The 20172-nt window shown below is 45.3% G+C and overlaps 1 protein-coding gene across 1 annotated transcript in view; it reads right to left on the bottom strand.

The window, feature by feature from the left end:
- Nucleotides 1-20172, bottom strand: part of LOC144819348 (UDP-glucuronosyltransferase 3A1-like) — a 744338-nt gene that overhangs the window by 649567 nt on the left and 74599 nt on the right. The window contains exon 2 of the mRNA XM_078677286.1: nucleotides 19923-20024. Coding sequence (XP_078533412.1) covers nucleotides 19923-20024 — 102 coding nt within the window. The remainder of the gene's footprint in view (nucleotides 1-19922; nucleotides 20025-20172) is intronic.

The raw sequence follows: 20172 nt of genomic DNA, 5'->3' as shown, positions 1-20172 counted from the left end.
TATATGACAGCATTGACTGCCTCAATACCCATGACCCCACCCGCAACCACTGCAACCCATGACGCCGGACCCCAACAGACTCTACTCAGCTGGAACCCCCTCACAGAGGACAACACCCTCAAGGTCATGAGGAGCATCCATTCCGGAGCAATCTCGGACCCCTACTCACATCACATCTTCAACAGAGCAGGCATTACCATCACCCCCAAACTCTGCCGCGCCATCAACTGCTCCATCAACCCAGAAGACTGGAAACAAACAGGGATTAACCCCTTGCTGAAGAAACCCTCTGCCGACTTGAAGGACCTCAAGAACTTCAGACCCAACTCGCTTCTCCCCTTCCCAGCCAAGGTCATCGAGAAGGCCATCAACGCCCACCTTTCTGTGTTTATCGAAGCAAATCACATCCTGCACCTCTCCTAATCTGATTTCTGAAGCAACCAGAGCACCAAGACCACCATCCTCATTGCCACTACTGCCATCTGCACCCTCCTCGCCCGATGCAAAGCTGCAGCCCTCATCCTCCTGGACCTCTCGGCCGCATTCAATTCCGTCTCTCACCGCACCCTATACGGAAGGCTCTATGAGGCCGGCATTTGCGGCAGTGCCCTGGAATGGATCCACTCCTTCCTTACCATTGAACACAAAGAGTCAGACTACTTCCATTCCTCTCAGAACCCACAGAGATCAGCTGCACATTGCCTCTCTCCATCACCAACGAACTAACAGTCGCCAAGAACAACTTTCATGACAGGATGATGGCTGTCGCCGCCTGGATGAAGAACAGCTGCCTCAAACTCAACTCAGAGAAGACCAAAGTCCTCATCATGGGCTCCACCTCCTCCACCTAGGATGACTCCTGGTGACCTGCAGCACTTAGAACCTCCCTCACACTCACAGACCACATGCAGAACCTCAGAATCATCCTGAACTCCTTGCTCACCATGAGCCGCCAGGTCAATACTGTCCCATTCCCCTGCTTCTGCACGCTTCACTTGCTTCAAAGGATCTTGAAATGGACCCCCACTGAGTCCAGAAAGACAGTCACTCACCCACTATGGGAAGAGGTGTGGCGCCTTGGCTAGGGCGACTGACTCCGGAAATTAGGGCTCATGGTTTGACCCCTGGCACCGGCGGCAGATGAGCCCAGCACCATGTGACTCTGGGCAATAGCTTGCTTAATCTTCCCAATGGCCCCCAACGCCTAGATACCCTTACGGGTGATTGTGCGCTTTACAAATGTGGATTATTATTATTATTATTATTATTATTATTATTATTACTCATCAGCAGCACAATCGACTACAGCAATGCACTCTACGCCAGCACCACCCAGAAACTCTTCAAGAAACTGCAGAACATCCAGAATGCCTCTGTCACACTCATCCTTAACACCCCCCATCGCAACCACATTGCCAGCCACCTAAGAGAACTCCACTGGCTCCCAGTCAACAAATAAATTACCCATGCCTATAAAGCCCTACACGATGCAGACCTGCATAGCTCAACTACTGCTTCAAATTCCACATAACCACCAGAGGCCTCCGCTCCGCCTAACTGGCCCTGGCTACCATCCCAAATATCTGCAAGACCGCAGCTGGAGAAGATCCTTCTCCTACTTCACAGCGAAGACCTGGAAAATCCTGCCTCTCCACCTCAGGCAATCACCGTCCTTGCCTCAATTCAGGAAGGACCTCAAGACCTGGCCCTTCGACTGAACCACAGCATTTCGATGGACCTGCAGCTCCCCACCCCACACCCCTGTGCCTTGAGACACTTACAGTTGAATTCTCATGCTTTACAAGCCTTTGATTGACTGAAGACTGATGAACCATCAGAGAACTGTGCCATCTATAGCCCAACTTCTTTGATAAATATAGAGGCAAAAATGATACTAAAGGCTCTGCCAAACAGAATAGTGACAAAGATGCAAACTCTGTTCAACTCAGATCAAAACGACTTGATGAATGCCAGGGGTACAAAACACTGTAATAGCCCTGCCAAGTACCACGCATCAGGGGTTAGATTGATACATTTTTGTTCTGGTGTCTGCATCCCCGCATTAAAATTAATTGTAGTGCCACTGCGTCCACCCGTTTCGAGTCACTTATCAAGGTTGGCTACATGTCACAAAAGCAACCAGTGCTCTTTTTGCTTGCTGTGGCAGTAGTGCCTGCTCCTGCTGTGCCCTGAGGTGCTGCTGCTGAGCTTCTCACGGCACCCTGATCTTGCATCTCCTATCTGCCTGACTTGGCATGGGGCATCTCTGGTGCATACACATGTATGTGAGTCCTGACATTGCTAAGGAGGGACTAACAAGCCTCATAATCATTCAGACTGCAGCATTTACGAAAGACAATGACAGGAGCCAATTAAAAGCATGGTCCGAGAGTGAGAGGAGCTTCCACGGAGCTTCCACTCCATACCACTATAGGCTCGACCTAAAAACCAGTGCATCGGTGTCATTAAGCGGTCAGTTACTGGATTGCTTGTGACCTGATAGAAGAAAACTTGCCCCGGCTGGTGCTTTTTTTGACACTAGAAAGAGTTCAGAAAAACTGTGGCAATCTTAGGAGAATGCAGAGAGATTACATTAGTGTCAAGTTGTATGGTAGTAGTATAGTAGCCTCATCATTTCAGATATAAAGTGTAAGCACACTATGTATACACATTTGCTGAAAACAGTGCGGTTGCCTGTTCAGTTCATACTGCTTTGGCCAGTGGTTATATATCATGGGTAACGTTGGTATAACTTGCCATAACAATATAATTCATTGGAATTTGACACTTAGAGACGTTAAATGTATAATGAAGCACTGGTGAGACCAAGCACTTTCTTTTTTACTAAGCATAATTACTTGAGGTACTAGACGATACAGACTGATGCTAGTGCAAAGGTCACACAAGGGGGTTATTTAGTAGTATTTCGTGTGAATATATGCTTGTACTAGAATTTGTGTTTCTGTAGTATATTTACTTGCCGTATGTGATTACTGTCCTGCCTCTAGGTGACTGGATAAGTTCATGATATATGAGTGTGTGTGTGATGGAGCACTCTTGAGAGCAGTGTAGTTGATGATTAAGGCAGTGAAAGCTTCTCACAGTTCCAAATAATGTTCCATGAAGGTGTTAAGACAATATGCACATCCAATAATTAGCTTCTCCATATAATGCATAGAACGAATTATAAGCCCCTCAGTGATACAGTCCTGTTTACATTGAACAGTTTCCTTGATTATGAATTCCTTATTAACAGAGGGGTTTTTTCATATGCTATGTTCCTGTAGTTTAATTTTCATGCAACATGTAACCCCCTATAAAGTACACACTGAGTCGTCTCTAAGGGGATGATTTACTAACATTTTGTGCTGGGTTTGCATTATAAAAATAATGCAAAGCAGCACAATTTTTTTTATCATTTACTTTTTGCGCTGGAAATTGACTCAAAGTAACGCAAAGTAGTGCAAAGCGCTGCTTTACGTTACTCAGAGTCAAGGGGGAATTACAGGGGCTTTCCCATGCAGTTGCCTTTCCTTTTTGATGAAAAAGGGTTTTGTGGGAAAAAAAATAGCATCGTTTGATACCAGGTGTTTCCCAACTTTACATGTGTGGTGCACTGTACAGCACACATACAAACTAGGAAAAGTTTTAGAGGTTGTCTAGGCATCGTATTTTGCACTGGAAAGGAACGCTTACAGTACAAACCCTATGCTAGACTCACGCATACACTCTTGCACTATGGCACAAAGGTATGTGCGTGGCACACATTAATAAAATTCTGCAGTGAAGCTAGTGAGAGGCGAGGAGAGTGCCATATCTCTGTAGATATGGCGCTCTCCCGCTCCCTCTCTGTCACGCAATGCAGCACAGCATTTTAGACTGCTGAACTATGTTGGGTGACAGTTTAGAAAATGTGCCCCTTGGTGTCTTGGTAAGGTAAGATTGTGGGTGGATGCCCAATTTGGGACATGACTGAGAGTCTGAAGTCAGTAAGAATTTCCGACAGTGTCTGTCTGTGGTGGGTCATAAAGTCGCTTCGACTACATGCTTATTCATACTACATGTCACACATGTACCAACAGCAATTACCATTTTATGTGGAACCGTGTCAAAGAATTATACAGCTACTGACAACAACAGTGTAAGGAAAAGAAAATACTGTATTCATCGGTGGAGCAAGCAAGAGAGTGTGTTTGTTTGTGTGTGTGTCTGTATGTGTGTCAATGTGACGCAAGAAAGTACGCGCAGAAAGATAGAGTGAAATGACAGTGGTGAAGAAGACGGAGAGATGATGTGTAAGGTACCTAGATGGAAGATCTCAGAAAAATATGGTTAACAGAGTGAGAGAAGCAGAAGAAATTGGTGGGAATGAGAGAACATGAGTGGCTAAGACACTTTGATGACGAATACCCCTTCCACAGACCTCAGTAATGCTTAATTCTAAGTCCCTATTTTCAGAAGTGATATATTTTCAGTTCTAATTTTTTACCATGAAATCATTATTACTCGTTTACCTAATACTGATAACAAGCATTTGCAATGGCAACAGCTGTGGGTTGTTTTAGGTGCTTGTTTGTCGCTGTGTGATATGTCTGTATACAGTAACAGAAAATTTAAATACTGGTCATTGCTTTGATTTACTTGTTAAAAAGTGCCACTCAAAGTGTCACACACTGAACAGTGGAATGTCACTCATGAACACTAAAAACATATGTTGCTCATAAGCAATCTGAAAATTTTGCAGCAATGCTGTATTCATTGTCTCACTTTGACAACCCTGGGGTGGGTGTCGGAGCCCCCCACTCTGCTATAACTTGACTTAAAAACAGTCTATGATTCAGTTGAAGGCCAATCCTCCATGCGGATAAAGTTTGGTCCCTACTTCCGGTAGTGATTCCTCCATATGAGAGGGGGACCACCGCCACCTCACACTGCTGCACAGAAAGCAGGAACAATAAAAAAAGGATTTTATTACCATTGTAATTTTTCAGCTTTCTGCCTATTGGAGAAGACATAGCAGTGTAAGTGCGTCATTGCTGTCAGCAGCAATGACGAGTGTCCCTTTCAGTATGAATTGTGCATGTGCTAAAGCCAAACCAACATGTGCAATTCAAACTCTCCAACCCAGCTATCTTAAGCTGCACGAGTGAAGCACAACTCAGCTGTCTAAGAGTATGAGAGCAGCATCTGGATTGGATAAGGACCAGTGGGAGCGGTTGGACCTCGCGTTGGTGGAGTCTAGAGCCGGCGCCTGGACGTGCTGCAGACTAAGGTAAATTTATTTTCTTTTTCAATTTTTAAATGTTTGTTTATTTGTTTTTATTCTGTTTATGTCACCCCACCACCACTGCCTACTTCCGGAACTTTGTGAACTTGTTATATCAATCCCCTAGGGCGACAGTGAGGGTCAATGGAGCAACATCTGGGCTTTTCTTTATAATGCTTGGAACCAGTCAGTGCTGACCACTTTCCCACTTTCTTTTTATTGTAGTTGTAGAAGCCCTTGCTGAATGGATTAGATGGGACACCAGGTGTGGGGACTGAACTGGGGGGATGGGGTGGAAGATCATATTTATCTTTTATGCCGGCGCAGTATCCAGGGTCCTCCATGTTCCAATGACAAAAAGGACACTTTAAGTGTTTAGGTATGAGGATATCCCCAGATCCCAACTGGGCAAATATCGTCCCCAAGATCGCATGCCGTTATGGAGTAAGGTACTTCTAAATAAGTTGGGCAGAAGTGTTTCACAAACCTACTGACCGCAATAACACTCTACTATTCACTAGTTTTCACCCGAAAGCACGGTCACGAAATCTACCTCTATCACAACTTATGAGAGTTAAATGAATCTCATCCACAGAGCAAGCTTTCACCCAAGAATTACAGTTATAAAAACAAAGATTTGCAGAACGTGGATACTCACCACAAATCGTACAACAAGCTGAATCTAGAATAAAAACAATTCCAAGGAGTCATTTGTTACAACCCAAAGTCAAAACTCAACAACAACGTATGGTATTTGTCACTAAATTCTCAACACAATCTATGGAAATTAAAACCATCATTAATAAACACTGGGAATTATTAAAGACAGAGCCAGACTTTAAAGGAATATTCAAAGACAAACCCTTGTTTGCCTATAATCGAAGCAGAAACATTAAAGAAATGGCAACCAAACCCAGAACATTACCCATACAATTAAACACTGCACAACTAGGTATGAAAAAATGTGCTAACTGCGTCCATTGCAACAACGTCATTGTTAGTAGAACTATTCAACATCCACAGACAGGCAAGACCATTAAAATCCGCAACAGAGCTGACTGCAATTCAACTCATGTAGTCTACAGTATCAAATGCCCTTGCGGCAAATTATACATAGGAAAAACAGACAGAAAAATCAAGATACGCATATCGGAACACAAGAGCCGTATTCGCAATCAATCCACAACATCAAGCCTGGCCACACATTGGATCAAAATGAACCACACTATACCGCAACTGAGATTCCAAGTGTTGGAAGTGATCGACCAAAAACCAGATCGTGATAACATGAAATTATTATCACAAAGAGAAATATGGTGGATCAAACACATGGAGACCATGATGCCAAAAGGACTTAATGATAAGCTCGATATGGTCTGTTTCTTGTGATTATTTAGGCCCAAATATTGTCAGATTATCTTTCATTAGTGCCATTCTTTTATAAATGCCCAGTAACACAGCCATAGGGCCATAGAGCAAATAGTCTATCAGGTAGGATCTTAGAGATTTTGCGATACTGACATTGTTTTTGATTATCAACAGTTGTGTTCCGCACTGTAGTATGTATAACCACTGTATTAGACTCCCTAGAGAGTACAGAGTAAAATCTCATAGATGTGCACTGTTTTCTATGCTACTCTGCGTCTGTTCAGCAGTTGCTTGATTAAGCACAAATTGCCTAACACCATGATCTGAGCACATTTATGAATGTCACAATTAGAACATTTATCGTTCTGGGTCACTTAATTTTCAGTTTTTAACATTCTGTCCTTTTTCAAAAATAACATTTGCACAGTCTGTCACTGTTATGCCATTCATTGGTTGTTTCACTCTTACACTCTTTGTTCAAGCTACTCAAGCTTTATTCATCTAATTTCCACTTCGTTTTCTATATTGATGACGGTTAGGAAAGTATTTTCCGTCTCCTAATTTCCTTGATCCCCCACTTCATCGCCTTAATTAATTCGAGTCTTTTGGATTATTTGGCTATAACACGCAGTTTACGCTTACTTTGCTAGTTCTTTTCAGTTTTTTTGTAAGTATATTTTTCTCTTTCAGCGTCACTAGTCTAAAATGGCTGCCTTACTCGACTTATTTTCTGGTACTTCAGTCACCAAAGATGGCCGACTCCACTTCACGTTGGATCACAGTCCCTTTTTTAGCTCTTTAAACCTAACGCTATAAACACACCCGACACAAATTATACCGTGTTCCGCGTACCGGATCATTATTGAAAAGGCAAATTTTTCATTCGTCCAGGTAAACAATAGCGGGGCGAGTTACTCGCTTCATAATTTCACTTCTGTTCATGTTAGTCAGTTTCTGATAGTGTCTTCGGTTTCTTACAGATAACAGCTTTTTTTACCGCGTCATTCTGAACTTCATTTATGGTCTTTCGAACCCCAGGTACTCTTGTTCATTCATTACGTATGTTTACTAGTTGCATTCTAGAGCTTGGCATTAGTATTTTAGCCATTACGTATTCGCTGTGTTTTTATCAATACCTTGTTACACCGCTTTATTATTTCTGTGCAGTAGTGACGTACCCATAGCGTTTCCCTCCTGTTTGTTTACAGCTGAAACATCATCGTGTCTTTCTTTGTACTTCACAGGTATGCTCAGTTGCCATAATTTTTAGTTACCACGGTGTGTTCTAGTAATCGTTTTTCAAACCTACCCTCCTTTGCCAGCAGGTTAACTTTTTTTCCTTCTCATTTTCTTGTTATTTGTTACCTATATTAGAGAGTCTTTTGGACCGTATTTGTTCAGTCAAGTACTATAGCCCGAGTAGTTGGTAAGCCTCTCCTCTTGCTCATTCACTTATGTGCTAATTGTTTTATTTCTCACCAGAAACTAACAATTCTGTCTGATAATCTGCATGTCACAACTAAGACAACGTTTGTCGCACAAAATATTCTTTTAACCATGCCATAAAATGTGTAAATACTGATTATCGATCCTCTCTGTTTGATCTTAAATGATGTTTATGACATTGAAATGAATTTTTTTACATTGCAGTTCCCCTGAAGAAGAGATCAACAGATCTCGAAATGCATTGGGATTTACAACAGCATTATATCAATGTAATAGAGTGAAACTATATATAGTGATGATTGTTAATTGCTACGAATTAATTTACATGTGGATACAAACAAATGCAACAAAAAAATGTTTGTTTATGTAAATAAATTATGAACATTTTGAGATTAAGCAACAAAAGGTTGATAAACAATCATTATTTGTGAGTAAAAGAGTATATCTAATGGTATAATTAAGTAGCGAGCCCAAAGGGTTAGCATTTGCAGTGCAGGAAGGGTCCGGTGATAAACTATCACCTATCATCTTCTCTTTACTCACAGGAGAGTAGCGCCCTCCCCCCAACCCGCACGCCCTGTTTGAAACTAAATTAACTTTGGAAACCAGTGATAATTCCTAAGATTCGAGTGCACAGTACAAACCCAATAGTTACTAGCAATATATAAGGCCAATTTTTCTTTTGCGCCTTGCGTCTCAGCTCTTCTTCATTCCTGTGGGTTTGTTTCCTCCCTCCTGTTTCGCCCTGTGTTCCTGCAAGTTAGATTCTCTCATTTTTTCTGCGTTTCCAGCTCGTCCCTGCCTGGTTGTGTTCTACTTTGGTTTCATACTATCAGTGATTATACGTGCTTCATACGTGCTAGTATGTTACATGGATTAACTATAGAGCCCTGATGAAGTCATTGATGCATGTAAATATTGCTTGACGAAACGCGTGTTGGCTGCAAGGAAAATTGCTTTTGGGAAATAACCATTAAACATCGTTTGGACTAACCATCTGACTTGGACATTTGAGCCCTGGTGTTTTTACTATTGGAAATTGACATACATATCCATTGGATAACGAACTTTGAAAATAAGGACAGAAAGAGATATTTGGATTACTTTAGCAGTTGTACTTTGAGTTCTGTGTTACAACGAATTTATGTACTCTTATTACTAACTATTTAGAAGTGCTCAGGGGGAATTCTTTGTGATTATTGTTGTACCCAGAACCTTTTTTTGGGTCTTGTGGGATAGATTGGTAACCTATCCTTCTCCCTTGGAAGCACTCATTTGTAACTGGAATTTTTATAGGACTACTTTGCCTGTACTAGTTGTTGTGCGTCCGAATTTATACATGCTTAGCTTCTTTTTACAATAAGGATAGGGTGTATGATTGGCAAGAGAAATACTGCCAGACACTGGGGAACTTGATCAGTCCCCGACCACATGGACTGACTGCGAGGAAAGAACTACTGCTCTATAGCAGAATTATTTGTCCGCGCTATATAAAACTTTCAAATAAATAAATAAATAAATAGAAGTATTAACCAATGGGATACCCATGGAAACATTCCAAAGTGTGGGGTGGGTAGTGGGATCCATTTGGTATTGGCAGGCCCTGATGACTAACTTGTAGCCAATGTGGGGTGGGCTGAGCAGAGGGACGGAAGATGAGGGGAGGTGTGCAGTGGACAAAGTTCAGTGGGTAGGTAAGCTGTAATGCGATTGAAAGTTGGCTGTAACGACTGTACTGTGGAAGCGCGGATTGGCATTAATGCTGTGCAGGTTATCTTCAAAACTGAAATGTTCTGTATGTATAAATTCAGTAAACAGATGTCTTAAAAAATAATAAATAAAACTGAGGTAGATTGCAATATCGTATACATTTGCTGGAAATTAGGGAAGCTGAAAAGATGCTTTGTGGAAATGTTGCGATACAAAAGGGGATGATCGATGGAGCGTTTGAGCAAATCAAACACTCACCCCCAGTCAACTGATCTGGGTTTAATCCATCACCATTCTTTAGCCCACTCAGCCACCCCATTTCAGACATGGCTATATGCAAATCAGTCTGACCCTGTGCCTCATGGGAACAGTCCAGCCCGAACTGCCAAGCCATGTCTTCCATGGACCGGAAACAAGCATCCTGGGACCGGTTTCGGATTCATAATCCTCATCAGTCAGGCTATTTTGAATCCAGTGGCCAAGTGAGCAAGGGACTCACGTCTGAGCATACCCTGCCACACTTAGGGCGAACAAAGCGATACAAAAGGGGATGATGGACGGAGCGTTTGAGCAAATCAAACACTCACCCCCAGTCAACTGATCTGGGTTTAATCCATCACCATTCTTCAGCCCACTCAGCCACCCCATTTCAGACATGGCTATATGCAAATCAGTCTGACCCTGTGCCTCATGGGAACAGTCCAGCCCGAGCTGCCAAGCCATGTCTTCCATGGACCGGAAACAAGCATCCTGTGACCGGGTTCGGATTCATAATCCTCATCAGTCGGGCTATTTTGAATCCAGTGGCCAAGTGAGCAAGAGACTCACGTCTGAGCATACCCTGCCACACTTAGGGCGAACAAAGCGATACAAAAGGGGATGATGGACGGAGCGTTTGAGCAAATCAAACACTCACCCCCAGTCAACTGATCTGGGTTTAATCCATCACCATTCTTTAGCCCACTCAGCCACCCCATTTCAGACATGGTTATATGCAAATCAGTCTGACCCTGTGCCTCATGGGAACAGTCCAGCCCGAACTGCCAAGCCATCTCTTCCATGGACCGGAAACAAGCATCCTGGGACCGGTTTCGGATTCATAATCCTCATCAGTCAGGCTATTTTGAATCCAGTGGCCAAGTGAGCAAGGGACTCACGTCTGAGCATACCCTGCCACACTTACGGCGAACAAAGCGATACAAAAGGGGATGATGGACGGAGCGTTTGAGCAAATCAAACACTCACCCCCAGTCAACTGATCTGGGTTTAATCCATCACCATTCTTCAGCCCACTCAGCCACCCCATTTCAGACATGGCTATATGCAAATCAGTCTGACCCTGTGCCTCATGGGAACAGTCCAGCCCGAGCTGCCAAGCCATGTCTTCCATGGACCGGAAACAAGCATCCTGGGACCGGTTTCGGATTCATAATCCTCATCAGTCAGGCTATTTTGAATCCAGTGGCCAAGTGAGCAAGGGACTCACGTCTGAGCATACCCTGCCACACTTAGGGCGAACAAAGCGATACAAAAGGGGATGATGGACGGAGCGTTTGAGCAAATCAAACACTCACCCCCAGTCAACTGATCTGGGTTTAATCCATCACCATTCTTTAGCCCACTCAGCCACCCCATTTCAGACATGGCTATATGCAAATCAGTCTGACCCTGTGCCTCATGTTTTGTTATGTTATGTTTTTTTTTGATAAAGCGCAAACAGCTGCCCCGGCAAAGAGGCGTCCCGGCGCTGGGAACCTTGTAAACCTGCCAAGAAGAGAGGGAACTGGGAACAGGGGCCTAACATAGTGGCAACAAATGGGTTTTAATAGCCTTTCTGAAGGCGGACAGACAGTTGATGGAACGAATAGTAGGTGGCAGTGAGTTCCAAAATTTAGCCCCTAGAACTCTGAAGGAACGACCTCCAACCCGACAGAGTTTCGTTTGGGGGACAGTCACAAGATGTTGGCCAAAGGAGCGCAGAGTGCGCTGAGGGATATAGGGTTCTAGGAGAGGACGTAGTAGTTCAGGGCATTCAGCTTTAAGAATTTTAAAAGCGATGGTGAGAGTCTTAAATTTAATTCTGGATTCGATGGGGAGCCAGTGAATTCTTTCGATGGTAGCTCTGGCGGAGCACCTACGGGGAAGGCCCACCACAGCCCGTGCTGCTGTGTTTTGAACCCGTTGCAGGCGAGCAATCTCCGCTTTATTAGCGCCCAAGAATAAGACACTAGCGTAGTCCAACCTGGATAGAATAGTGGATTGGATTATCAATTGGCGTGTTTTTGAATCAAAAAATCCAAGTATAGGGTTGAGGCTCATCAGCAGGCCCACACAGTAGCTGCCACTTTCTTTGTGTGGGCCTGAAAGCTGAGCGATGGATCGAGCCACACACCCAAGTTTTTCACCAGGGTTTTTGGGGACGGGATTGGGCCCAGCACAGAAGGCCACCAGTGGTCGCTCCAAAGTCTGGAGTTCCTTCCGAGGAGTAGCACCTCCGTCTTTCCTGCGTTCAGCTGGAGACAGTTGTCCGTCATCCACTGGGCAACTGCCGCCAGGCCATCCCTAAATCTTGTAGCCGAGTTCGAGGGGCCCTCAGTAAGAGTGATAACTAGCTGTGTGTCGTCAGCGTACGACACCAGCGTGAGGTCCCACTTTTTGGCTACAGCAGCTAGAGGCTGAACATAAAGATTAAAAAGGGATGGGCTGAGTGCAGAGCCCTGAGGAACTCCCTGTCCGATGGAGTGGGACCGAGAGATAAACGGAGGAGCTGAGACCCGAAAGGATCTGTCCTTCAAGAAAGAACGCAACCAGCCAAGGGCGAGATCACAAATCCCTATAGCCTCAAGGCGTCTTAGCAGGATGCTGTGGGACACCGTATAAAAGGCTGCGCTGAGGTCAAGCAGAATCAGCGCAGCACTCTGACCGGCATCCAGTATCTTACGAAGGTGTTCGGTGGTAGATAGAAGGGCAGACTCGGTGCTATGGCCAGGTCTGAACCCATTCTGAGAAGGGTCCAAGATGTAATTTGTGGCCATGTGGTAGGACAGGACGTTGTTAGCGTGGGCTTCAGCTAGCTTGGATACCCAGGGGAGCAACGAGATGGGTCTGAAATTTTCCAATTTAGTGGGATCCAGAGTGGGCTTTTTAACAATGGGAGTAACCCATGCCTGTTTCCAGCAGTTTGGGACAACAGCCAAAGAAAAGGAGAGATTGAGTAATGTAGCAAGGGAAGGAAGAAAAAAATCTAAGCACTCAAGAAATTGAGCCGGTCTCATAGGATCGTTAGGAGAACCGGACTTGACCTTTTTGCAGAGTTTGGCTAGATCATCATGTGAAATCGCCGGTACATTCGACAGCTTCGTGCCGATGATGAATGGGTTAGAAAGGTTAATAGGCTCGGTTGAAGCCTGTGGAAAGGCACTATAGATTTTCCTCACCTTATCTATAAAAAGGCGGCAACATCTTCACACTGTTGAGTGGAGGTAATACAAGAGGCAGTGTTGCCACCATTTTGTAGTTTTTGCATTATTTTCATGGGAACAGTCCAGCCCGAACTGCCAAGCCATGTCTTCCATGGACCGGAAACAAGCATCCTGGGACCGGTTTCGGATTCATAATCCTCATCAGTCAGGCTATTTTGAATCCAATGGCCAAGTGAGCAAGGGACTCACGTCTGAGCATACCCTGCCACACTTAGGGCGAACAAAGCGATACAAAAGGGGATGATGGATGGAGCGTTTGAGCAAATCAAACACTCACCCCCAGTCAACTGATCTGGGTTTAATCCATCACCATTCTTTAGCCCACTCAGCCACCCCATTTCAGACATGGCTATATGCAAATCAGTCTGACCCTGTGCCTCATGGGAACAGTCCAGCCCGAAATGCCAAGCCATGTCTTCCATGGACCGGAAACAAGCATCCTGTGACCGGTTTCGGATTCATAATCCTCATCAGTCGGGCTATTTTGAATCCAGTGGCCAAGTGAGCAAGAGACTCACGTCTGAGCATACCCTGCCACACTTAGGGCGAACAAAGCGATACAAAAGGGGATGATGGACGGAGCGTTTGAGCAAATCAAACACTCACCCCCAGTCAACTGATCTGGGTTTAATCCATCACCATTCTTTAGCCCACTCAGCCACCCCATTTCAGACATGGCTATATGGAAATCAGTTTGACCCTGTGCCTCATGGGAACAGTCCCGCCCGAACTGCCAAGCCATGTCTTCCATGGACCGGAAACAAGCATCCTGGGACCGGTTTCGGATTCATAATCCTCATCAGTCAGGCTATTTTGAATCCAGTGGCCAAGTGAGCAAGGGACTCACGTCTGAGCATACTCTGCCACGCTTAGGGCGAACGAAGCGATACAAAAGGGGATGATGGACGGAGCGTTTAAGCAAATCAAACACTCAAACCAGTCAACTGATCTGGGTTTAATCCATCACCATTCTTTAGCCCACTCAGCCACCCCATTTCAGACATGGCTATATGCAAATCAGTCTGACCCTGTGCCTCATGGGAACAGTCCAGCCCGAACTGCCAAGCCATGTCTTCCATGGACCGGAAACAAGCATCCTGGGACCGGTTTCGGGTTCATAATCCTCATCAGTCAGGCTATTTTGAATCCAGTGGCCAAGTGAGCAAGGGACTCACGTCTGAGCATACCCTGCCACACTTAGGGCGAACAAAGTGATACAAAAGGGGATGATGGACCCAGATCAGTTGACTGGGGGTGAGTGTTTGATTTGTTCAAATGCTCCGTCCATCATCCCCTTTTGTAACGCATTGTTCGCCCTAAGTGTGGCAGGGTATGCTCAGACGTGAGTCCCTTGTTCACTTGGCCACTGGATTCAAGATAGCCTGGCTGATGAGGATTATGAATCCGAAACCGGTCACAGGATGCTTGTTTCCGGACCAGGGAAGACATGGCTTGGCAGTTCGGGCTGCACTGTTCCCATGAGGCACAGGGTCAGACTGATTTGCATATAGCCATGTCTGAACTGGGGTGGCTGAGCGAACTAAAGAATGGTGATGGATTAAACCCAGATCAGTTGACTGGGGGTGAGTGTTTGATTTGTTCAAACGCTCCGTCCGTCATCCCCTTTTATATCGCTTTGTTCGCCCTAAGTGTGGCAGGGAATGCTCAGACGTGAGTCCCTTGTTCACTTGGCCACTGGATTCAAGATAGCCAGGCTGATGAGGATTATGAATCCGAAACCGGTCCCAGGATGCTTGTTTCCGGTCCAGGGAAGACATGGCTTGGCAGTTCGGGCTGCACTGTTCCCATGAGGCACAGGGTCAGACTGATTTGCATATAGCCATGTCTGAACTGGGGTGGCTGAGTGAACTAAAGAATGGTGATGGATTAAACCCAGATCAGTTGACTGGGGGTGAGTGTTTGATTTGCTCAAACGCTCCGTCCGTCATCCCCTTTTGTATCGCTTTGTTCGCCCTAAGTGTGGCAGTGTATGCTCAGACGTGAGTCCCTTGTTCACTTGGCCACTGGATTCAAGATAGCCAGGCTGATGAGGATTATGAATCCGAAACCGGTCCCAGGATGCTTGTTTCCGGTCCATGGAAGACATGGCTTGGCAGTTCGGGCGGGACTTTTCCCATGAGGCACAGGGTCAAACTGATTTGCATATAGCCATGTCTGAAATGGGGTGGCTGAGTGGGCTAAAGAATGGTGATGGATTAAACCCAGATCAGTTGACTGGGGGTGAGTGTTTGATTTGCTCAAACGCTCCGTCCATCATCCCCTTTTGTATCGCTTTGTTCGCCCTAAGTGTGGCAGGGTATGCTCAGACGTGAGTCTCTTGCTCACTTGGCCACTGGATTCAAAATAGCCCGACTGATGAGGATTATGAATCCGAAACCGGTCACAGGATGCTTGTTTCCGGTCCATGGAAGACATGGCTTGGCATTTCGGGCTGGACTGTTCCCATGAGGCACAGGGTCAGACTGATTTGCATATAGCCATGTCTGAAATGGGGTGGCTGACTGGGCTAAAGAATGGTGATGGATTAAACCCAAATCAGTTGACTGGGGGTGAGTATTTGATTTGTTCAAACGCTCCGTCCATCATCCCCTTTTGTATCGCTTTGTTCGCCCTAAGTGTGGCAGGGTATGCTCAGACGTGTGTCCCTTGTTCACTTGGCCACTGGATTCAAGATAGCCTGGCTGATGAGGATTATGAATCCGAAACCGGTCCCAGGATGCTTGTTTCCGGTCCAGGGAAGACATGGCTTGGAAGTTCGGGCTGCACTGTTCCCATCAGGCACAGGGACAGACTGATTTGCATATAGCCATGTCTGAACTGGGGTGGCTGAGTGAACTAAAGAATGGTGATGGATTAAACCCGGATCAGTTGACTGGGGGTGAGTGTTTGATTTGTTCAAACGCTCCGTCCATCATCCCCTTTTGTATCGCTTTGTTCGCCCTAAGTGTGGCAGGGTATGCTCAGACGTGAGTCCCTTGTTCACTTGGCCACTGGATTCAAGATAGCCTGGCTGATGAGGATTATGAATCCGAAACCGGTCCCAGGATGCTTGTTTCCGGTCCAGGGAAGACATGGCTTGGCAGTTCGGGCTGCACTGTTCCCATGAGGCACAGGGTCAGACTGATTTGCATATAGCCATGTATGAACTGGGGTGGCTGAGTGAACTAAAGAATGGTGATGGATTAAACCCAGATCAGTTGACTGGGGGTGAGTATTTGATTTGTTCAAACGCTCCGTCCATCATCCCCTTTTGTATCGCTTTGTTTGCCCTAAGTGTGGCAGGGTATGCTCAGACGTGATTCCCTTGTTCACTTGGCCACTGGATTCAAGATAGCCTGGCTGATGAGGATTATGAATCCGAAACCGGTCCCAGGATGCTTGTTTCCGGTCCAGGGAAGACATGGCTTGGCAGTTTGGGCTGCACTGTTCCCATGAGGCACAGGGACAGACTGATTTGCATATAGCCATGTCTGAACTGGGGTGGCTGAGTGAACTAAAGAATGGTGATGGATTAAACACAGATCAGTTGACTGGGGGTGAGTGTTTGATTTGTTCAAACGCTCCGTCCATCATCCCCTTTTGTATCGCTTTGTTCGCCCTAAGCGTGGCAGGGTATGCTCAGACGTGAGTCCCTTGTTCACTTGGCCACTGGATTCAAGATAGCCTGGCTGATGATGATTATGAATCCGAAACCGGTCCCAGAATGCTTGTTTCCGGTCCAGGGAAGACATGGCTTGGCAGTTCGGGCTGCACTGTTTCCATGAGGCACAGGGTCAGACTGATTTGCATATAGCCATGTCTGAACTGGGGTGGCTGAGTGAACTAAAGAATGGTGATGGATTAAACCCAGATCAGTTGACTGGGGGTGAGTGTTTGATTTGTTCAAACGCTCCGTCCATCATCCCCTTTTGTATCGCTTTGTTCGCCCTAAGTGTGGCAGGGTATGCTCAGACGTGAGTACCTTGTTCACGTGGCCACTGGATTCAAGATAGCCTGGCTGATGAGGATTATGAATCCGAAACCGGTCCCAGGATGCTTGTTTCCGGTCCAGGGAAGACATGGCTTGGCAGTTCGGGCTGCACTGTTCCCTTGAGGCACAGGGTCAGACTGATTTGCATATAGCCATGTCTGAACTGGGGTGGCTGAGTGAACTAAAGAATGGTGATGGATTAAACCCAGATCAGTTGACTGGGGGTGAGTGTTTGATTTGTTCAAACGCTCCGTCCATCATCCCCTTTTGTATCGCTTTGTTCGCCCTAAGTGTGGCAGGGTATGCTCAGACGTGAGTCCCTTGTTCACTTGGCCACTGGATTCAAGATAGCCTGGCTGATGAGGATTATGAATCCGAAACCGGTTCCAGGATGCTTGTTTCCGGTCCAGGGAAGACATGGCTTGGCAGTTCGGGCTGCACTGTTCCCTTGAGGCACAGGGTCAGACTGATTTGCATATAGCCATGTCTGAACTGGGGTGGCTGAGTGAACTAAAGAATGGTGATGGATTAAACCCAGATCAGTTGACTGGGGGTGAGTGTTTGATTTGTTCAAACGCTCCGTCCATCATCCCCTTTTGTATCGCTTTGTTCGCCCTAAGTGTGGCAGGGTATGCTCAGACGTGAGTCCCTTGTTCACTTGGCCACTGGATTCAAGATAGCCTGGCTGATGAGGATTATGAATCCGAAACCGGTTCCAGGATGCTTGTTTCCGGTCCAGGGAAGACATGGCTTGGCAGTTCGGGCTGCACTGTTCCCATGAGGCACAGGGTCAGACTGATTTGCATATAGCCATGTCTGAACTGGGGTGGCTTAGTGAACTAAAGAATGGTGATGGATTAAACCCAGATCAGTTGACTGGGGGTGAGTGTTTGATTTGTTCAAACGCTCCGTCCATCATCCCCTTTTGTATTGCTTTGTGGAAATGTTGGACAGAATAAAATCTGACTTGTTGACTGGGTTCGTTTGGATGCAGGGACTGTTCTGTTCCACAATAGATCAGGCTTTCTTTAAGTCATATACCAACGCTGTAGGTGGTTCTCAACGCCCTTGTCAGTGGCTAAAACAGGGATATTAAAGTTAAGGAAAACACTAAATACTCCTACATATGATACCTGCTTTAACAAAATGTTCCAAATGGCAACACATGAGTAAGTTATAGAGAAATTGAATAATCAGATGGGTAAATTTGAAGACATTTGGAGCAGTTTCCTCAAGACCTGATATGTGGTACAGACAGATGCAGCTGACGGCTTGTTTTGGATGCTCGGGTGAGGTTACACAAATCAATGTGTTACTTCACGTACATCTTGTGGGGAGGGGCGGGAGGGACTTTCTGGGTTATATCATTAATGTCTATATTTTCTGTATTTGTCCATGCATTTTGCCTCTTCACTAAGATAATGATGATGTTTCTCTCCTTACTCTGGAATTACAAAATTAGGTATATATCCAGTGAGATCATTTCACTGCTGCATTGTGAAAAATTGTTGCATTGAATAATCTTGGGTTAAGGAGTTCAGTTAAACAGTCACAGTGTTTCACAGCCTGGTCCACTTTACCTGGATGAACTTGGGGTTGATATAGGCTGGCCAAATTGTCTTACATGTAGGGATACTGGGCTATGTTATGTCAGGTCAAATGTTTTTACTCTCCAGACAATCCTTTCTGTGCCACTAGGCTAGTCTACTCACTCAGCTCACTAACTGCAAGATTCTTTGTGAGTCTTTGATATTCATCACAAGTAACACAGCAACATGGGCCAGGCATATGGCAACACCTGTGCTGCTTAGCAAGAATTTACCCACAACTTGACTGACACAGGGTAACAGCTACAAACAAAAGGCACCTACTCACAAGCATTTGAGCAATGGCTCCAAAACAAAGACATATATGACATATATGTAGTATACAAGAACTAGTTAAAATAGTAAATGTAAATATAGCCGTTCTTGTAAAGCGCACTGATACTCCTGAGTGTCCTGGCGCTGTACTCAATGCCGCTAGGGAACCCTTCCTGGTTTTTCCCCGTGAAATGTCCACTCCTGGGCATCCCCAGGGTGCAACCAGGCATCCCTAGCGCTGTAGGGGGTTGTTGTGGAGACTAAGCAAGCTATTGCCCAGAGTTGCAGCGTGGGACCCATGCTTACAGTAGGCACCGAGGCGAGAAATCAGGTCCAAGGAATTATGAGCCCAAGATCCGCCGAGAGCAGCCAAGGCAGGAATTGAACCCTGGTCCCGAGCCAGACCTCTGCATCAGGGTCTGCCACTCTAACCATTGAGCCACACTTCTCCACTTAGTGTATTATGGAATTTAAATAATTTAGCCACCACAAGCTTTAAGAGACAGACCTGCAACAGGATATGTGTGAGATTTTCATAAGCTGTCACAAAGTTAGAAAGTTGGTGGGATTTCATAATACACAACCTAGCTGATAGCGGACCACAGCAGATACTTCATACAAAATACATACAGAAAATGACTATTCTCCCTTTGTTAAATCTTTTTCTGCATGGAAGGGAAAGAAAAAGAGGAGGACTGCAAAATGTTGGAAGTTGCTGCAGTCATCACAGAATTACTATGCATCTTGACACACCATCAGTACAATGTAATGTCCAAACTCAAATATACTTTCTATACCTGAGATCATGTTATTTCCAGACTTCAGCAACATTGTGACTTCATGACCGCTTTCATGAAGAACGTGTGATATCTCACTCATCAGAAGGTGATGGCTTCCTCCTAAACGATGCAAGTTAAAAACCACATTGGGAAATGTTAGCTAAACAATATAAACTGACTGCAGATAAAAGTTAATTTCATTAGGTATAAACATGGCTTCCCAATGACTTTTATCATCAATTCAGACCTGCAGTGGACATGCATTCAA

This window comes from Lissotriton helveticus, chromosome 2_1 (genome assembly GCF_964261635.1).
Source record: "Lissotriton helveticus chromosome 2_1, aLisHel1.1, whole genome shotgun sequence".
Lineage (NCBI taxonomy): Eukaryota > Metazoa > Chordata > Amphibia > Caudata > Salamandridae > Lissotriton > Lissotriton helveticus.
The sequence above is the reverse complement of the archived record's forward strand: the minus strand, read 5'-3'. Positions and strand labels throughout refer to the sequence as shown.